Source organism: Mytilus trossulus, chromosome 6, assembly GCF_036588685.1.
Source record: "Mytilus trossulus isolate FHL-02 chromosome 6, PNRI_Mtr1.1.1.hap1, whole genome shotgun sequence".
In the NCBI taxonomy this organism is placed as follows: Eukaryota; Metazoa; Mollusca; class Bivalvia; order Mytilida; family Mytilidae; genus Mytilus; species Mytilus trossulus.
Window position 1 is genome coordinate 24,707,109 of NC_086378.1, and position 21,372 is coordinate 24,728,480.

A 21,372-nucleotide genomic window follows, 5' to 3' on the forward strand; every position below is an offset into this window, starting at 1 on the left:
CCACAAGGTCTGTATGTCCATTAACAATGTCTACATGATCTCCAAGAACGGCTGAGTAATAACTGCTGGTGCTATTTTTCTTAATATTTACGATTTTATTTCTCGTGCTTCGTTTTTCCCGATTTTTATTTTTCGTGCTACGTTTTTGCGATTTTCATTTTACGTGTTTCCGTGTTCGGTACCCCCCTTTACCACCCTCATTCAGGTTACCAGCATGCTCGATGAATTTTGTAATTTCCCGCCAAAAGTACTTGTAGACGATTTATCTAATAAGCAAGGGGACAGTACTCGTCAGTCTAAGAATTCCGAAGTGTTCCGAAAGTATACTATAAAGCTTGATTATCAACAATTTTCGTCTTCCTGTTTATATTTTCCTTTGAAAGAACAACACTAAAATGGATACAGGCAAAGATTATATGTCCAGTGGTTCTGATCCTAAAAATGTTCAAGATCTAACAGCTTTTGTAAGTATATTCTCATTAACAAGATCGATTTGAGTGGGTTGTGATTTTGCAATTTTGCACATTTAACTCATTCGTGGATTCATGTTTCAACTTGTGACAACTTAAAAAAAATTTCTAACAAAATTTAAATGCTGATAATATTAATGAGTTCCCCCTTACTAATCATACGACTGAGATAGCTTTGATTCATTGATAACTATAAATTGAATGGTTATTCCAAATTTTAATTATGTTTTCTTGTATAAAGGTTTTTTTTCAGGCCTTTGGCAAGGATTTGTATAGTTTTAACTATACAAATTTTTGCCTTTGGCAAAGAAAAACATAAAAAAAGACACAGATTAAAGTTGTTTTTTATAAATTATTTACACGTGAGGTCGATTGTATTATATGTCTCTGGCATAAACAAAGCCATCATCCAACAGCCTCTAATACATGTAGTCACAGGCACTTGTTTCTATCAATGTTTATTTAAAGATTTTGATAATTGGTCTTCCCATGGATAGAAACAAGTGCCTGTGGCCTTTCAACAAAAAGTGGAAGTTTGAAATAACATTTATTTAAGCATTTTTCTTGCTGCATTGAAGAAGGTAGTTATGTCCTTTACCGTCAGGTGTCAAACGGCCATTTTCGGCTACGGTTAGTGTCAAATGGATTAATATTTTACTGTGACTCGTCAATCTCTATTATGATTCGTCAGAGGTCTCAAATAATTATCTTTATCCTTATATTTGGAAAAAAATTAACGTGATTCATCAAAACCATTTGATTTTTTTTATCATCTAAAAGAAAGTGCATATTTTTTGTCATGCACCAAAATTACTGTTGACGTCATTTGGCAAGAATTTTTACCATTATTTGTCCTGATGGCACCCCCATTACCACCCTCATGACATTGAAGACCTATTGGTGGCCTTCTGCAGTTATCTGCTCTTTGGTCGAGGTTGTTGTCATCTTTACACATTCCCAGTTTTCATTCTAAATTTTATGGTACATTTGTACACGTAACATATGAAGTTTATAAGAAATTTTCATGAACTCCAAAGTACATGTAATCTATGGCATTTCAAGATGGTCACAATTATTTTAAAAGAATTCAGGATTTCTACCTCTATGTCATACATGTACTATGTACAAATGTACATGTCATATCCACTTCTGGTGCTTTGATCCTTTCAATTTCTAGCTAAAGCATCACTGTCTTGTTCCTAGCAATCCAAAATGACTATCAGACTTAAAAGGGGAATTTGGCATTCTGTTGGGTATGGCCACGCCTGACAATTTAGGATCATACTGTTACCAAAACATATACATTGTATACATTTGTACTTGCATATTAAGTCAGGCTCATTATTAATTTCTTATTCACTTACAATTACATGTTGGCAGAGAGGGGTTCCTTATGTTGACACCAAATTGCAATAGCATTATGAAAATTTCAAATTCACTAAATTTGAAAATTCGACATTCAACTTAATATATAACTTTGAAATCATAGACATATACATGTACATTTGTACAACAGTAATTACAATTGTCCAATTTGTTCAGCTAATGTTAATCAGATTTTATATTTTCCATATATTTGAATTGTCAGCATTCTTTTTTACACCAGAATATTTTTTTATTTATGAGAATTACAAATGTAGACCTTTTGTACATCAGTTCTTACAACTTATACATTGGGGGACGCAGGGGCTGGGGTGTCTGCTCCACTTTCGTAGGTAAAGTTTGGTTGATAAAGATTACATGGAACTACTGAAGCATGACTGTAGCGGGCCCCTCTTATGGCTATCAGTGCCCCTTCCCCCTTATAAAAAGTTCTGGACCCACCAAAGTTGCATGTAGGTCTCTATGCATGAACATTAAGCTTCTAAAGGTAGAGTGGCAGTTCAACACAATACTATTCTTTTTTTCTTTTTTTTTTTGGGGGGGGGGGGGGGGGGCTTGATGTTGAATTTAAAATAATTGTACATGTATGACTCATTTATTCTGTTTTGAAATTCTGGTGACTCAATTGTGATTTGAATTTTGCATACATTGCCTTTGTATCATGTCATACAACTTGTTTCATTTACATGATCCCATGAAGTTCAAAAGGTAACATTGATGATGTCAACATTTGATAAAAAGTTAAAGATATTTTCCTGTTCATAAATTAAAGGTAACATATATTGTATGTACATGTACCAATTGGTATGTACTGTGCATTGTGTCTTTTTTGAAATTATCACATTGAACAAGTTGTTTTATGTTTATAAAATTATGGAATAATAATGAGTAACAGTTGAATTTACTATAAAGTTAGTAAATGTTAGACATTCTTGATTTTTATATTGAAAACCTAAAATGACACTAACTTTTTGGTCATATCTGTAGATAATTCAAAATTCTAAAAAAAAAAAAAAAAAATAACTTGAGAAAAGATAGTTTTTCACCCCTGAATACCTGTAAATTCTTATTTCAAATTCATGAAATGGAGTTAGATAAAATTTAATCTTAAATTACAATACACTTATAGGATCGTGTGTACGAAATACTACATGTATTGTAGAGAACCTAAACCATGTTGAAATATTCCATTTAAACGTAACATAAGTGGATTGTATGTAAAGATTATTGATCTTTAAAAGTCAAACAAAAAATTCATTAAATTTTGAACTCAGAAATGAAAATAAAGCACCTTTTAACTTTTGTTTGACAATAGCCAGCTTTTGTTGGGGCCATTTATTACAGTTCACATAATACATTGTAATACCCCCATTTACTTTGTCTATAGAATCAACATGCACAAGTTTATGTATCCAACTTAATTCAATGCTTTTATGAGGGTCTAGGTGGGGTTCACAAGTACAAACACATATATATAGGGTATAATGGACTAATTTAAGGGGGGGGGAATGTAAAAAAATAAAGAATAGAGAAGGGCTTTAAAATTAAGAATAATGAATAGTTATTAGTTTCTTGTGTACAATTTGGAAATTAGTATGCGTTCATTATCACTGAACTAGTATATATTTGTTTAGGGGCCAGCTGAAGGACGCCTCTGGGTGCGGGAATTTCTCCCTACATTGAAGACCTGATGGTGACCTTCTGTTGTTGTTTTTTCATTTGGTCGAGTTGTTGTCTCTTTGACACATTCCCCATTTCCATTCTCAATTTTATTAAGAATAAAAAATGATGTTCCAAAGTTATAAAGAATAGAGAGAAATGGCTGAAATATTAGAGAATAGAGAACTGAAGGACACCTACATGTATAGCTATTAGCCAGACCCTCATAAATTTGATATAGAAAATTTCATTGAGAATAACAGTCTTAACCACATACATTGTATTTTAATGTAAATGCAATATCATAAAGAATAGAGAATCATTGGGTGCAATAGTATAAAGTATATATTATAATTGGACAAATGTATAAAGAATAGAGAAATGACTTTGAAACTGAAGAAACCCCTGTCTTAGACCCTCATAGATTTGATATAGAGAATTTCATTGAGAATAACAATCTTAACCCAGTGCATTGTATTTTAATGTAAATGCATATTTTTTGCAGAGTAAGCCAAAATTTCACAGTAACATAACTAAATTATTGATATAAAACTAATGATGCATAACCCTGTGTAATAAACAACTGATCAATTCCAAACAATGAAGTCATTATCTTGCAAAACTATATTGATTTTAATAAATAAATAAGAAATTGTAAACTATGTAATTAAATATTTATAATGTGAAAACGTAGACATTGTTCACAGTTCTTGTCTTGGCATGTATTTTTAGATGAAAACTGAGATATCAAATTAAGATTTAATCTACTTGTTGAAAGCAGGGTTTATTTAAAACACTCCACATGTCAAACTTAGACATGTTAGACAGATTAATTACTACATGTATTATTGTACAGATATTAATTTTTGTTCTAGACATGCTAGACTCCATTTTAGATTTTATGCGAATAAAATTTATATGTATTGTGAAAAACATGATAGTTAATTTTATTTTGTTAAATTAAATTTACATATTGATGATTTATTTATTGGCAACTAGGAAAACAGAAGAATTGATTTATGCTCAATCTGATATAAAACAGTATATTTCACTTGATTTAAATTGCTGTACGGCTTCATAAGAATTACATTAATTTGATCAGCAATAATAATCTTAGATACATTCCCTTCATCTTAAAATATAAATAAATGTATATTGCATGAATTGAATAAAATAAAAAAGTTTTAGAGCTTCTGAACTCACTTGTTGAGAGGAGGGTCAACAATCAAATTATAGATGACATGTACATAACATTCATAGCATACTTGAAGACAATCAGGTCCTTAATGCTGTTGGTAAATTTATTAAAGTCAATATGAGTTAGTAATTGTATTGTTACTGTATGTAAAATAATGTTTGTATCTATGTATCTATCAAATTAATATTCTTTTTCCTTATTCATGTATGCTCTGTATGCCCCTTGTGGGCCCTTAATTGGAAATAAAATATGTTCTGTTCTGTACATATCATACATGACATACATGTACATGCAAATGAAACACAGCGGGAATAGGGACAAACACATGATAAGCTAACATGTTGGGTGGCGTAAAATCCCACAAAAAGATGATGTTGTGGATGTACAATGTATAGGCCTTTTCAATTAGACATTTAAAAATATTACCTTATTTAATCTTGATTTGAGTTAAATCAGTTCTTAGGAACACAAGCACTTGTTTCTATCCATAGGTAGAATGGCACTGGTTTTGCTGAATTTAAAGCATACAGATCTATAATTATGATAATAGATAATCACTAAAATAACATACAAATTTCACAGGGTAGATACAGGGAATTTCTATACTAACTAGTATAGAAAGTCCCTGGTAGATGGTACAGACTGTGTGAATTAGAAATATGTTACTCTTCAGGGATTGAACAAAACCACACTATGAACATTTTGAAGAGATGTACAATTTTTGTTGAGACAGTAAGTCAACAATACAAGTTAACTAAAATAAATGTATTTAGATCTATTTTGCTTCACAATGATTTACTGATGTGTGTTATCTGGTTATCATGATTTTTTTTCTAATTACAGGTACAAAATCTTCTACAAAATATGCAGGACAAATTCCAGGGAATGTCAGACCAGATCATTAATAGAAATATCCTTTTTATAGTTTACCCCATACAAGATAGTCTTTGAAATTGATAAAACACAGGATGACCTTCAAAGAAATTATTCATGAACATGAAAAACCTTTTCTATTTGCAAATAATATTTTTTTAGATTTTTGCTACATGTTTATACTATATAACATATATACTATATATGAAACTAAGGCTAATGACTTAATGTATATCAACTGAGTTCAGTGGCGGATCCAGAAATTTTCATAAGTCAGGGGGCCCACTGACTGACCTAAGAGGGGGCCTGCTCCAGTCACGCTTCAGTGATTCCCTATATAAGCAACCAAATTTTTCCCCAAAAAGGGGGGCCCTTGACCCCCCTAAATCCGCCTCTGGAGTTTATTACCGTATTATAGAATGTTGAAAATTCGCTAGCAATCAAATTGATAAAATGAGCATACAAAGTTAATTTCATGACAAGACATATCTAACATATCACTGTTTTTGTTGACTATAAATCAATAATATTTAATATCAGGTGTGAAAAACCATTTATGGTCTGTTAATAACTTCTTAATAGATAAGGAGATTTAACAACATTAAATACAGTTATTATCAATCAAGGGTACTAAATTAATGTCAATCAAAACCCCAAAAGCTGTGATAGACAACAACTCCCTAAAATGTTCAATTCGATCAAGGTTTAAGTAAATTACTATTGCAGTACATTACCGAATTTCTATAACAAGTAAATTATTATTCCTGATGACTTTATGTACAAAACATTAACCTCATCAAGGGGAATATAAATTGAGTTTTACAATATACATGGAAATCCAATCCAGATTATTATTAGATAAAACAGAAAATCAATAAACTTATGTTTCGGGTCAATGGGAGTCCAAATTAAGCTTCAGTGAAGGAAAACTTTCTTGGGCAAATATCTTTGCTTATTAAAGTGTCTCTCTGTGATCTTAGTCATAAATACATATCATTTGGAGACTTTAAAGTTTCCTTTATTATTCTCTCTTTGAACCAGGAACCCTTTTCTTTGATAGCTGTCAGACTTAATTAAACATTTGAATTAATATGTATTTAAAAAAATAACCATATACAAATGTTCTTTGTACAATAACTTACAATGAGGGCAATATTTGAAGGGGTTTCATTGATTATTACAATGGCCAAAAAAAAAATCATAATTATATCTTTAAACATAATTGTTTAATGGAAATGAACATTTGTTGCACCATTCTGATCAAACAAGACTTTTTGGATTCATGCATTCATTTACATTGAACATGCATATGGTCATAAATAATTTATTGAGAATTTTTTTTTATTAACATGTATTTAATTTATTAAAGTGATTTTGTATTGAGTTTATTTCCTTAACCATTCATACTAGATGATATGGGCAGTCGGATTGATGACCTTGAAAAGAACATTGCCGATCTGATGACACAGGCGGGAGTCGATGATGGACGGGCATAACATTCCTTACACCTTAGATGACGCATCTTGTGTGCCTTTGCGTGTCACAGCCATTAATTAATTAATTTCAAAAATCGCAGCTCATATTTTTCACAAATTTTACGATAGCTTCTTTGTGTGTTTTTGTCTTGCCTCTTGTAGATAGTGTACTATTTATTAGGTAGTCAGTGTTTGTTGGACCAAGTTTTAAAGACTTTCTAGATGTGATGAATTTAGGACTATGCATATAAAGAACAACAAAGAGAAAAGTATTACTGTACACATTCATGTATTTAAATATTTATTGGGTGTAAGAAGTTTTATTTTTTGAAACATTATATGTAATTGTGATTTTCTTTGTTAATCAAAGTTGTAAAAACATGGAAATAAATGTGATATTTGTATAAACATACTTAGTTTTTCCTTCTGTTCTCTTTGCCATCATTGGCCATATCAAGGTTGCCTTTTCTGAAGCTGAAGCATTTTAAGCAATGTTTTTAAAAGCATGCTACCCAAAACCTGATGATTGACTAAAACATCAGAAGCAAATGGAAAATCAACCAATAAAGTGATATCATTCATTTCATTTAGGGTACGATCAATAACTCAAAGTCCATAAGAATAAATAAATGTGGACATCCTGAAATGTCTCCTCTTCTTCAAAGCCATTTATATTATGCTGATAGTCCTAAATATAAAGCTTTATTAAATGGATGTCTACGAGAAACCATGCAAAATCAAAAAAAAATTATGAAAGGGGTTGTGGAGTTTTCAGCTGATTTTGGGTTCCTAGTAAAGTATTAAGTACATCTAATAGTTCTATGTATAAAAATTGACAATTTATCTAAAAATATGTGAATACAGGGCAATTCTATTAAAGTACCAAATTTGCTGAAAAATGATGTTGAAAATGGAAATTTTTTTTTTTTTATTATTGAATAGTTCAAAGTTTTATATGACAAAAAAAACAGTTTTACCTTTAAATTCAGACTTTCTACTAAAATAAACTGTAATTTTGATCATATTTCAACCTTTATTTTTGTTTTTATTTTTATTGACATAAATGTGTTTTTCTAAAATTTGAATGCAGCCTGTACTGAAAATGTCCATAAAACCTCAAAAGTATCACATAAACTTAAAATGATCCAAAATAATGAGGTCAAGGTCATATAAACCAGTCAAGAAACATGTGCACACCTTACCATCATTCAATACACTAAATAAAGTTGACCTATAGCTTTTAGCTTCTTAGAAAGACTTAATCAAGAAAACTAAGCATTGATCAATGGACCATGAAAATGATGTCAATGTCAGGTGACACCTGCTAGTATGACATGTACACCTTACAGTCCTTCCATATACCAAATATAGTAGACCTTTTGCTTATAGTATCTGAGATGTGGACTTTACAGTCTTTACCACTAAAACTTAACCTTGATCACTGATACATAAAATGAGGTCGAGGTCAAGTGAAAACTGTCTGATGGGCATGAGAACCTTGCAAGGTACACACATACCAGATATTTTCCTATTACTTATACTAGTAATGGGAAAGAAATAAACATTACAAAAATTCTTAACTTTTTTTTCAAGTAGCTACTGAACCATGAAAATGAGGTCAAGGACAATGGATATACGACAGACAGAAACTTCACAACTTACGTTAAGGCATCTATATACAAAGTATGAAGCATCCAAGACTTCCACCTTCAAAATTAAAAAGCTTTTAAAAAGTTAGTGAACACTGCTGTGGCCAGATCACTATCTCTATGTTGAGATTTCTGCAACTAACAAAGTTGCAGGCACAAAAAACTAGAGGCTCTAAAGAGCCTGTGTTGCTCACCTTGGTTTATGTGCACATTAAACAAAGGACACAGGAGATATAACAAAATTGTATTTTGGTGTTGGTGATGCTTTTTATTAGATCTTACTTTACTGAACAATCTTGCTGCTTACAATTATCTCTACCTATAATGAACTTGGCCCAGAAGTGACAGTGGAAAACATTTTGTAAAAATTTACAAAAAATTACATAATTTATTAAAATTGTTAAAAATTGACTATTAAGGGCAATGACTCCTTAAGGGGTCAATAGACCACTTTGGTCTTGTTAACTAATTTGTAGTTCTTACTTTCCTTTACATTATAGCTTGGTTGGCTGGCCAGGTCAGCGGACACATTTTTTTAACTAGATACCCCTACGATGATTTTGGCCAAGTAGTTTCAGAGGAGAAGATTTTTGTAAAAGTTAACAGAAGACAACTGACGCTAAGTGACGAGAAGCTCACTTGCACTTATGCCAGGTGAGCTAAAAATGGGAGCATTTTATACATTTCACATTGACCTTAAAGTACAAGTGTCAACTGAGAAGAATTCAAGCAGGAATTTTAAGATCTCTTGATACATTCACTGAGAATTGGTCTTATAAGCAGTGGCATTTTTAGCTCATCTGTCCCAAAGGGCCAAGTGAGCTTTTCTCATCACTTGGTGTCCGTCGTTGTCTTTAATTTCTACACAAATCTTCTCCTCTGAAACTACTGGGCCAAATTTAACCAAACTTGGCCACAATCCTCATTGAGGTATCAAGTTTAAAAAATGTGTCCGGTGACCAACCCAACAAAGAATGCAACCATGGCTAAAAATAGAACATAGGTGTAAAATGTAGATTTTGGCTTATAACTCTGAAACCAAAGCATATTTAGCAAGTTTGACAAAAAAAAATTTGTTTAACAAGTCCAGATCTAAATGCCCTGCAATTTTCAGATGAATCGGACAGTCCTTTGTTGGGTTGCTGCCCCTAAATTGGTAATTTTTAGGAAATTTTGCCGCTTTTGTTTATAATTTGATTATTATAGATGGAGATAAATTGTAAACAGCAATAATGTTCAGCAAAGTAAGATCTACAATTAAGTCAACAAGAACCAAAATGGTCAGTTGACCCCTTTTAAAAGGAGTTATTGCCCTTTATAGTTAATATTTTACCAATTTTTCATAAAATTTGTAATTTTTTACAAAAATCTTCCCTTCTGAATTCACAGGGTCAAATTTAACCAAACTTAGCCACAATTATTATTAGGGTATCTTGTTCAAAAATGTGTGTGGTGACCCAGCTAACTAATCAAGATGGCCGCCTTGGCGAAAAATAGAACATAGGGGGTAAAATGTAGATTTTGGCTTATAACTCTGAAACAAAAGCAATTAGAGCAAATCTGACAGGGATAAATTGTTTATCAAGTCAATATATATCTACCCTGAAATTTTCAAATCAATAGACCACTTTCGAGTTCATCCGTCACCGGAAAAAACTCGTCAATTATACGCGCCTATATCACCGTCATTTGTGCGTTTAGGGGCGTCGTCACTTCCTTCCAATGTTGAGCGAGTGGTTGGAAAACTATAATTCAATATTGTACGAATTATTCGGCAAATTGAATTCTCAAAATTGACAATCAACACTGCTGTCATTAGGGAATTGTCAGTAAGTACCTACAGAGCAACCATTATTTCTAGTTTATCCTGCACAAAGACGATCACTAAGACGCTTGATGAACGTAAATAGTGCAGGGATACAGGCGACCCCCTCTATCTGGTAAATGACGTCATAAAGGCGTGTATAATTGACGAGTTTTTGCTGGTGACGGATGAACTCGAAAGTGGTCTATTGGATAACTGGATGTTGGGTTGCTGCCCCCCTAATAATTTTCATTAATTTGGTAAAAAAAAATTACAAAATGTTTTCCTCTGTATCTAAAGGGCCAAGTTTATTATAGATAGAAAATTGTAAGTAGCAAGAAGGTTCAGTCAAGTAAGATCTACAAACACAATTTTGTCATGAATCCATCTGTGTCCTTCTTAGACCAAGGTGAGGGACAAAAAAATGGCAAATGACTCATTGGTGGCTTCATGGTAGGTTGTGTGTTTAAACCCAAGCGTGGTCAAATTTGAGACTTGAAAAGTGGTAGTGTTGCCTCTCTGAACAGGAAGCAAGAGCAAAGACTGGTCATCTTAAAGACAAAACTATGTTACCTTGTATGTTGACATGGCTTCCTGGAGACTAACCTTTTGAACTAGCTAGTAAAAAAACATGAATTTATAGGTGGTATGGAATTGAAGGATTCTTTAAATGTGGATTTAAGTTAAATTCAAACCTGTGATTTCAAATTTTTAAACTAAACTTTTTTTTATAGAATATTATCTGACGAACACTTGTTACACCCCAGTTTTGGGGGATAAATAGGAATCAAAACTTCCATCTGTCTGATATGTCATGTGCCATACCAGCAGCATAACTTGTCCTTATGGGTGAGAAAGATATTGATGAAATTTTTACAATTAAACACCTGAGGATGCCCAATCAGGAAAATATTGTAGGTTCAACATGTTTAAAGGGAGTTAATCAAATTTACTTACTTCAATGCACAAATAGTCATGATAGTATTGTGAGACAGGAGAATCCCAATCTTATTACAAGAGTGCACACACTGACCTGTCTCGCCTTCTTTACTAATCATTGATATTATGTTGATAGTCCTAAATATAAAGCTTTATTACAACTGTCACACAAACATAACATTAACAAAGAAAACTAAACATTGACCATGAAAATGAGTTCAAGGTCAGATGTCACCTGCCAGTTGGACATGTACACCTTACAGTCCTTCCATACACCAAATATACCAAACCTATTGCTTAACGTATCTGAGATATGGACTTGACCTCCAAAACTTAACCTTGTTCACTGATCCATGAAATGAAGTCAAGGTCAAATGAATACTGTCTGACGGGCATAAGGACCTTGCAAAGTACGCACATACCATATATAATTTTCCTATTACTCATAATAAGAGAGAATTTAACATTACAAAAAATCTTAACTTTTTTATCAATTAGTCATTGAACCATGAAAATGTGATAATGGACATTGATCATGTGGCTGAAACTTCATAACATGAGGCATCTATATACAAAGTATAAAGCATCCAGGTATTCCACGTTCTAAATTATAAAGCTTTTAAGAAGTTAGCTGACGCCAACAGCAGATCACTTTCCCTATGTCGAGCTTTCTGTGCCAAAAAAAGATCCCTCGAGCTCATCACTCCTGTTTTCTGATCATAACATATCAGAATACTGGAGTGATGCAAGCTCAGTTTTTGATTCTAAATCTTTAAAAAACATTGGTTCAGCATTAACTTAGTGTCCAATTTTTTAGTTGATATCTCATTGAAATTAAACCAGGATTATGTCATGCTAGAGGTATAGGGGGAGGGTTGAGATCTCATAAACATGTTTAACCCCACCACATTTTTGCGCCTGTCCCAATTCAGGAGCCTCTGGTCTTTGTTAGTCTTGTATTATTTTAATTTTAGTTTCTTGTGTACAATTTGGAAATAAGTATGGCGTTCATTATCACTGAAATAGTATATATTTGTTTAGGGGCCAGTTGAGGGACGCCTCCGGTTGAGGGAATTTCTCGTTACATTGAAGACCTGTTGGTGACCTTCTGCTGTTTTTCTATGGTCGGTTGTTGTCTCTTTGATACATTCCCCATTTCCATTCTCAATTTTATTAACACCAAGATCATGTCGGAATAGAAAACTGACAGTAAGTTCATGTTTCCAAATTTAGATTATTAATTCGGCTATTCCATTAAAATGTATGTGGGAGGGTAGGAAGGGAAGTTAAATTATTGAATGTTTTTTTACAGTAAGCGTCAAGTACCATAAGATACAGACCTGCAGACTACAAAAACTAAACCTTAACACTGATCTATGAACAGTGATTGAGGTCAAGTTGAAACCTGTCTGACAGACAGATAATACCTTGCAAAAAACCCACATACCAAATAAAGTTATCCTATTACACATAATAATAGAAACATTCTTGACATTTACACTATAATTTGTTTTCAAATAGTCACTGAAATGTGAAAATAAAATCAAGGACAATGGCCATATGTCAGATTAAAAACAACATAACATCATAGCCACCAGGATGTAATCCCTATGTCTCGTAATCTATTGTTAGCAAGATAATTGAACAGATATGGATAGATTGAATATGTAGATGGACTCAATTGCAGGTTGGTTGAAAGATCTGGACTAATTTCCTGAACCACTATTTTACTGAAGCTTGCAAATAATAAAATTATTAAACTACTGTAACTGCTTTTAATGTCTTTTGTAACAAAATATTTTTTAAAAGCTGAACATGAAAATTGTTTGTGTCTTTTCTGTTACAGATGAGCAATGCTCTTGATCCCACTTATGTCCTCATCACATCAGTGAATGTTTCCCTGAGCAATGCTCTTGATCCCACTTATGTCCTCATCTCATCAGTGAATGTTTCCCTTTAGGTAAAGTTCTCATTCTGAAAATAAAAGTAAGGTCATAAAAATGTACAAAATTAAAAAAAAATAATACCTCTTTGACAAATTTTGTTTTACAGGGGTTTCATGTTGCTCATGGTATAGTTAAAAGAGTAGATTTGTGCTTTTCAATTTTCAATGGCCCTATTGTTAATACCAAAAAGAGTTTTGTCTATACATAGTCATAAACAAGACTTTATCCATAGTACACAGATGCCCCACCTGCACTATCATTTTCAATGTACAGTGGCCCCTGAAATTGGGGTCTTAACTCTAATTTTGATCATCTTATAAGGAATATGTATTTTAAGTTTCAAGTTAATTGGAATTTTAAACTTTGTCGAAAACTGCCTTTGCCAAAAACTTTAACCTGAAGTGGGACAGGCGAACAGACGATCAAACAGATGCACAGACCGGAAAACATAATGCTCCTTAAATGGGACATAAAAGTGTCTCAATTTCAAAATTTTACATCTAAGTTACAGGGTTAGAAAATTTACATGACCAATAATTTCCAAACTTAGTAATGTCTAAGGTTTAAATAAGAGACAGAGAGACACTTGACTACTAATACTATTTCTTTGTGGTTTTAGACATTTCCTATTGTGACTTCATTATTTCATTGGAACTTTTGTGATGTCCTGTAATGGTGGACATACAGCGATAAGGTGTATTGTTGTGACTTTAAAAAAGAAAAACAAGACTTTTTTAAAACATAGATTTTCCTTATCATAAGTTTTTTTTTTTGGTTATTTTATTAATTTGATAATAAACTGAAGAAAAAAAACCACAAATAAAAACTTGGAAAGATGTTACCAGAGTGGTTAGAGTGAAATTTATGGTTCTGTACATCCTAAGAAGCCTTTTTAATGTTAAATAATATCAACAGTGAAAACTGCAGATTAATTTTCTATTTTAAACAATTAAGAATCTTTTTCCTTTAAGCATAGCAGGAGATCAAATAGAAAACAAAGATAAACAACAACCATCTCTGATCATCTCTATTATAATACAAATCAGTGTCTGTCCAAAAAACATTATGCATCCACTTAAGGTGGTACCCAACACTTTAACTAAAATTAGTTTGGCTTGTTTAATTTTCATAAAATCTGGACAAAGTATTTACTTTGACCCTTTGACAAAAATATTAAAAAAATCAAATTATTTTAACCAACCATTTTATCAGAAAAATTACACTGATTATATAGCAGTTTGACAAACACTTATTTTGATCATTGAGAAGCTTAATATTCACTTAACAACACAATGTAATTAAAACGTAAAGCTAATTTAACAGAGTTATCTCCCTGTAGTGTTAGGTACCACCTTAACAGTGAAATTTTAAATTCCATCTTTGTTCCAAGAATTATAGCATCGCACCCACAATACAGTCTCAAGAAAATAATTTCTGAGAGCATCATAATTAAGCAATATAGCATAAAATTACTACGATACTCAAAGGCCATGAATAAAACACTGTATAAATGGTTTGTTTCCTTACTTGTGTAATAATTCCTTATCTGTTGGTAGATTTTCTTCACTGCTACTCTCCTCTGAGTCATCACTGTCAGAATAGCTCTTTTTCTTTCTTTTATCCTTCTTCTTGTGTTTTGACTTTTTACTTTTAGACTAAAAATAAACACACAGAAATTGTAATTATACCTCCAGGAGCAGACACTTTCTATAAAGAACACATGTATGAATTAAAAGTCTATTTCCAAAAATTTTGTATTTACACTTCTGAATTCTGGCAAAGCTCATGGTATAAGATTATAGAAAGTTTAACATAAAATATTATAGCTACAGTTTCAAATATGACGGATTTAAAATTGTTATATACTGGTACCCTGTATTTAAATTATTTCAAGGTATAGGAAGAGAAGATTGGTAGTCTTATTGTTGTAACACCCCATACAATGACAGGCCTTTTATGTCACGACAACAAAAAACTTTCTAATGTGAACAAATGCTTTGTGTACAATACCTTTTTTTCTTTTTTATGTTTGGATTTTGAGCGTTTATGTTTTCTGTGTTCACTAGAATCCCTAGTGTTTTTACTTCTATCAGGAAGTAAAGATGGGTCAACAAAATCTCCTGTACCATGCTTTCTTTGACATGTTGGTGCTAAATAATCAGCACTGCTTACAAAACTAGTAGATACAGGAATACTGGTAGATGCAGCTGAAATATAATAACAAATTCAATGAATTTCATGAAAAGGCACTAAATATTTCAAACATGTTTTTGTTTTTTAATTTTTTTTGGGGTAATTTTCATGCAACAAGTCAGTGTAATGTAAATCATTTTTAATTGAACTTTGAAAAAAAAGGAAAATGATAACAGTGCAATCAAAATCTAAAACTGGAACATTTTGACAACACTACAATCAAAACAAGATAACAGCATTGTATTTGAAGAGATCCTGTAGCATGGCAGTAAACTTACCTCAATGGATGAGACTAAAACAAATAGCTGTTCCTAGATTCATATCGGTCCTTTACCAAAATTTCACAGAAATATTGTCTTTTTCCAATATCCTGTTATTTTTCTATAACAAAACTGATATTTCCAAAATCAACATAAGGATGTTTTCAGAAAAGCCAAATTTAGTTATATATCCACTGTGGATTCATAATTATTTGTTGTATACCAATTCAAGAGGATATTGTGGGTACATGTGAACCACAAATTCATGTGTTTAATGAAAAACAAATCTTCTATAGGTGTGTTTGCATACTTCGGCTAAACCAGGTAATCAAATATCTAGGAACATGGGCCTTTATCTTAATCCACAAAAATTGGTACCATAATAAAACAAGAGGCTCTCAAGAGCCTGAATCGCTCACCTTAATTTTTTTGATTAAATCTCTCATCAATGATTATTTTGGCTTTTCAATTTATTTAAATGTTCTTTGGATCGTCCTATTTTCTTCAAAAGCAAAACAAATAATCATTTTCTCCTATGTTCTATTTTAGCCATAGGAGCTATGTTTCTTGACATACAAGGAAATAAAATATAATCAAAGCGCAAAAGCGCTGTAAAGGCAGTTAATTACAGGTTGTGTGTATTTCTAGTCCAGTTATATCATTATCTTCCATAGAACAGAGGTGGTTTGTAGAATTTAAGATTTAGAGTTCTTTTGTACCTAGTTCACCTATATCTATAGTCTACTGTTTACAGTATATTTTTTGTGCCTCGCCATGAAATGCATTTTTAGCCATGGCCTTGTCAGTTTGCTTTAAATTTATGAGTTTGACTGTCCCTTTGGTGTCTTTCGTCCCTCTTCTTTAGACATAAAAGAACTTTTCCTTTTCAATATAAATAGACTATTTTTAATTATTGATTGTATATGCATATTCTACAACTCCCATAAAAAATAGTTCACAAAGATTGGCTAGTCTCTGTACTGTGTGTATAGCAAGAACATCAAGTAAAATGTAACATAATGGTAAATGTACATAGTAACATGTCAACTTTTTTGATGACCATACCTGCCAACTGTCAGTATTTGCAGAGTATTTCCCCCATCGAGCTCCAGGCTTCCAAATGGAAATTTTGTAAGAGCAATTTTGTCGACTATTTAAAGAAAACAATTAATTCAACAATGGCTATAAGCGTATTAATGCAAGAAGAAGCCAGAAACCACATTAGAATATATTTGAAGGGAATCCATGACAATCGCCCCATTAGCAAATAGCCCCACTTTTTCACTAACATGACTAACTCGCCCCACTTTAAAAAAAACCTGCCCCAACCTGGATTACCAAATCGCCCCACTTGTGAACTGTGATAAATCCTGTTAATATTACTCCTGCCAACTCGCCCCACCTAATAGAAAACGATAATATCTAGATAAATATATTATTAACCAGGAAGAATTTAGTAATGCCAACTTGCCCCACTTATGTTAAAAGATATTATACCGTTGTATATAAGTTAAATTCCGTTAATATTACTCCTGCCAACTGGCCCCACCTAATGGAAATCGGTGAAATCTAGATAAATATATTATTAACCAGGATGAATTTAGTAATGCCAACTCGCCCAACGTATGGAAAAAGATGTTATCCCATTGAATATAAGTTCAATTCCTTATATTGCCTTATGATACAATTAACAGGTTTCTTTTCAATTGTTATGCAAATAACTAAGCTTCAAAACTAACATTTATTCTTCAACAATCAGTTTTTTTTTAGAATTATAATTTCAGTATATATCAATTATAGTAATTAAATTAATTTTCGGTTTGTTTGTATTCTGTGTAGATTAGTTTTCATTAAAGTGGTGCGAGTTTTTATTTTTAATTATTTATATATATATTAATCTAAAAATTACCGTTTTTTTATAAGTAGGGCGAGTTGGCAGGAGTAATATTAAACAGGGTTCTCGCTAAGGCAAGTCCATGAGTCCTGGACTCATCAAAATCTGTCTGGACTCACCATTTTCAAAACTGGTGAGTCCACAAATACATCAATATTGAAATATTTTGTATAAACTGAACACAGTTACCATGACTCACCGTGGCCAAAAATGACGAGTCCCTGGACTCGCCTTCAAAAATCCTTAGCGAGAACCCTGATTTAACATGATTTAACAAATTTCACATGTGGGGCGAGTTGGCAGGAGTAATATTTAACATGATTTAACCAATTTCACATGTGGGGCGATTTGATAAATTAGTTTGTGGTGTTTTTTTAAAAAGTGGGGCGATTAGCCAGTGGGGCAACTTGTCCTGCTTCCATTTGAAGGCCCCCTTGAAGGTTTTGTATGACTATATGAACCATCTTTCACGTAAAACCCCCATGTGCATTTTGAAAAGTTGGCAGATATGTTTCTAACTCCAGGCAAAATCTACCGGTATGAATGAAAAAGAAGTTTTCAATTAAGGCTCTGTGGCCATAACAGCTGTCTCATTAGCATTTCAACCACTTCCCATATTTGCAATTAAAACAATAGAAGAAAATTATTCAACGCAAAAACAAAACTTACTTGTAAATATGAAATTCTCTTTACGGTATTAGTTTTTATCATTGTTTGAGATTGTACAGTAGTACCTGTAACTGCTTATACCTATTTCTTATTCACTTTTGCTTGATAAACTCACTAAATATCATATACATTGTACCATATGTATTTTTATATGCATTCCAATAACATGAACAATTGTAATTCAATTCTATATACCAAAGCAAAATGAACTGCACCACTTTCATTCACTAGTATGCATCTTTTGGCAAAATACAAGTTCTTAGATGACACAATTAATATAATATATATTTATTGATAAAAAAATAAAATTTAGTATACAACTCTTTAACAGGTATAAAAAAAGCACAGCTGTGTCATAAATTGTGAAATCTGTGCTGAAAACATAGACATTGATGGTATTTTAGTAATTCCATATGTGAAGCTCAACATTAGCTCGTCAGTTGGTGGTGGACAGTTATAGTTCCTTTCTGCAAGCTAGGATGAATGACTTTTCAGGAAAACCAATTTCATAAATCAAAACTTTCCTCTAGATTTCTCCTACAATAATCATCCAGTTTAGTTCTTTTGTTTTAATTGGACACCATCCTGATTTTTAATTTTGCAAACCATTCAGTCTCTTGCTTGCAAATGGTGCATGAAAATAGGATGGGTATGGCAGTAGACAAGTCTCTTTAAAGTGGGTTTGTGCCCTGAAAAAAAGTTTTATAACTTAAGTTTAATTGAAACTTGTGCAACACATATACCTAAATAACTATATAACATAGAAGAGAGCATCATTCGTGTCAATGTTTTGTTCCTGTTTACATTGTCATTGATATTTTTTCAGAAAGCCTGAGGCATAGCTCATGAATTCCTGTCATTAGACATTACATCCTAAATTAACATAATTACTGCTAGAATAATTATCTGTATGATATACGTACACTATCATTGTACAGCCCAAGTCTTCAGTATATATAATTGTTGCATTCATTCACTCCTGTGTTCAGTCGTTCAAAAATATTTAAACATCAACAAATGAACTTTAGTAAGGACAAGAAAACACTAGAAAAGATACGTACGCAGCAGTTAGTAATCATCAAAAATCTGATGGATAACTGGATACCATAAGAAGAAGTACATACAACCCGTGTTTAAGTGTATTTGAAAGAGAAATAAATCTGGTTAAACGATGTTAAAAGGAAAAATATATCTGGTTAAACGATGTATAAAGGAGGAAAAGATTGTAGATATTGCATTACGATGTGTTCTACCTAATAGCACGTGGATATGTTTACATATTTAGACTTGACCCAGTATGACCCGTACCTTGTAGGTCACCGCCGTCGTTTAACTGTTTAAACACTTGACTACAGTAGAGTATAAGCTAGACAATAAAAAGCTTAAGCCTGTACTATTTGTGTGAAGTAAATGTGTTTGTTCTGTATATTTAAATTGTTTTACCTGATAACAAGGACGTATATCTATCCGTTTCCTTCTCAATTCACTTTGTCAAATTCTTCGAGCTTCTTCAAAACATACGTATTACTGCGCCCGGAAGTGAAAAAAATATGAGAAATCCTCGTAAAATAATGCTATTTTCAATTTTGTTGAATCCATTTTGTTATATTATTATACAAAGATAAAAAAAAAGTTACGATTAATTATGAATTTGCATATCATTATACGGAACGTTTATGGACTATGTTTTAAGTCGGTCATTTTGGCAGGAAATCATGTACACATACACACGTAGATTGGCTGGTACCCGATTGTAATGTTACACATCAAATATATCAAATAGCTTATACCGGGAACGTAGTACAGGGAACCAGGATAATAAGTAGACAACATACATAACTAATACCGAAATTGAAAACGCTTTACGGTTTCTCGTTCATAAACCGAATTCCGCTTTGAATTATAGAAGATGCAATATTAATCATGTTCAGTCGACTTTTCATTGTTATATCAACGTCTGAACTAATTAAAGAATCTTTATATGTCAGATAACACTTGAAATTGACCCGACCTCTTTCCTCACGGAATATACAAATAATGATAGTTTGTAGTCAGGTTGACTGCTTATAATGCAAAATACACACTAATAGCAAGTTCTACAAAACGAACAATACACACTGATCGTTTCTTTAGTCCCCAATGTAAATGAAAGAAACAAAAACCATATCATACCATAAAAAGAAGAGGAGAAATTTGAACATTTCCGGATCTATTTCTGGCCAAAAGACCCCCAGCAAAGATTGAGTATGAAAAGATGAACCTCATGACTTAAAAGTCAGGCCTTAAAGCACTGCCTTTAAAAATTATACTAGATACTCTGAAACTCATTTAGCCTAAGTTTGGCTGAAATTGATACAGCAGTTTCAAAGGAGAAGATTTTTTAAAGTAAGTCAACATGATGAACAAATTGTGAAAAAAGTCTTTAAAGGGCAATAACTCCTTCAGGGGTCAATTGACAATTTTGGTCAAATTGACTTATTTGTAGATCTTACTTTGCTTAACATTTTTGCTATTAACAGTTTATCTGTATCTATAATAATATTCAAGATAATAACCAAAAAACTGCAAAATTTCTTTAAAATCATCAATTCAGGCGCATTATACCTGAAAAACCAGTTACCCGAAACTGCTGAAAATTTCAGGACAGGTAGACCTTGACCTAATAAATACTTTAACTTCTTGTCTTATTTGCTCTAAATGCTGGAGTTTTTGAGATATAAGCCAAAAACTGCATTTTAACCTATGTTCTATTTTTAGCCATGACGGCCATGTTTTTTGACGAAATAGAAAATAAAACACAAACTTTATTTTATACACCCTACTGATCATTCAGTTGAAGTTTGGTTGAATTTGGTTGAGTAGTTTTAGAGAAGAAGATTTTTTAAAGTTAGCAAATATGATGAACAAATTGTGAAAAATTGTCATTAAAGGACAATAACCCCTTAAGGGGTCAATTGACA

General features: G+C 32.2%; 2 protein-coding genes across 3 annotated transcripts in view; one reads left to right on the top strand and one right to left on the bottom strand.

The window, feature by feature from the left end:
* The first annotated feature begins 285 nt into the window (after positions 1-285).
* LOC134720973 (heat shock factor-binding protein 1-like) lies at positions 286-7,466 on the top strand. Its single transcript, XM_063583601.1, has 3 exons — positions 286-464; positions 5,554-5,620; positions 6,991-7,466. The coding sequence occupies exons 1-3, from the start codon at positions 396-398 to the stop codon at positions 7,077-7,079; spliced, it is 225 nt and encodes a 74-aa protein (XP_063439671.1). The 5' UTR covers positions 286-395; the 3' UTR covers positions 7,080-7,466.
* A 5,569-nt stretch (positions 7,467-13,035) lies between these two features.
* Positions 13,036-21,372, bottom strand: part of LOC134720974 (G patch domain-containing protein 1-like) — a 39,536-nt gene continuing 31,199 nt past the window's right edge. For both annotated transcript variants that reach the window (XM_063583603.1, XM_063583602.1), the window contains exons 17-19: positions 15,407-15,603; positions 14,924-15,051; positions 13,036-13,424 (exon numbers count right to left, since the gene is read on the bottom strand). In XM_063583603.1, coding sequence (XP_063439673.1) covers positions 13,382-13,424; positions 14,924-15,051; positions 15,407-15,603 — 368 coding nt within the window. In that variant the 3' untranslated portion in view covers positions 13,036-13,381. The remainder of the gene's footprint in view (positions 13,425-14,923; positions 15,052-15,406; positions 15,604-21,372) is intronic.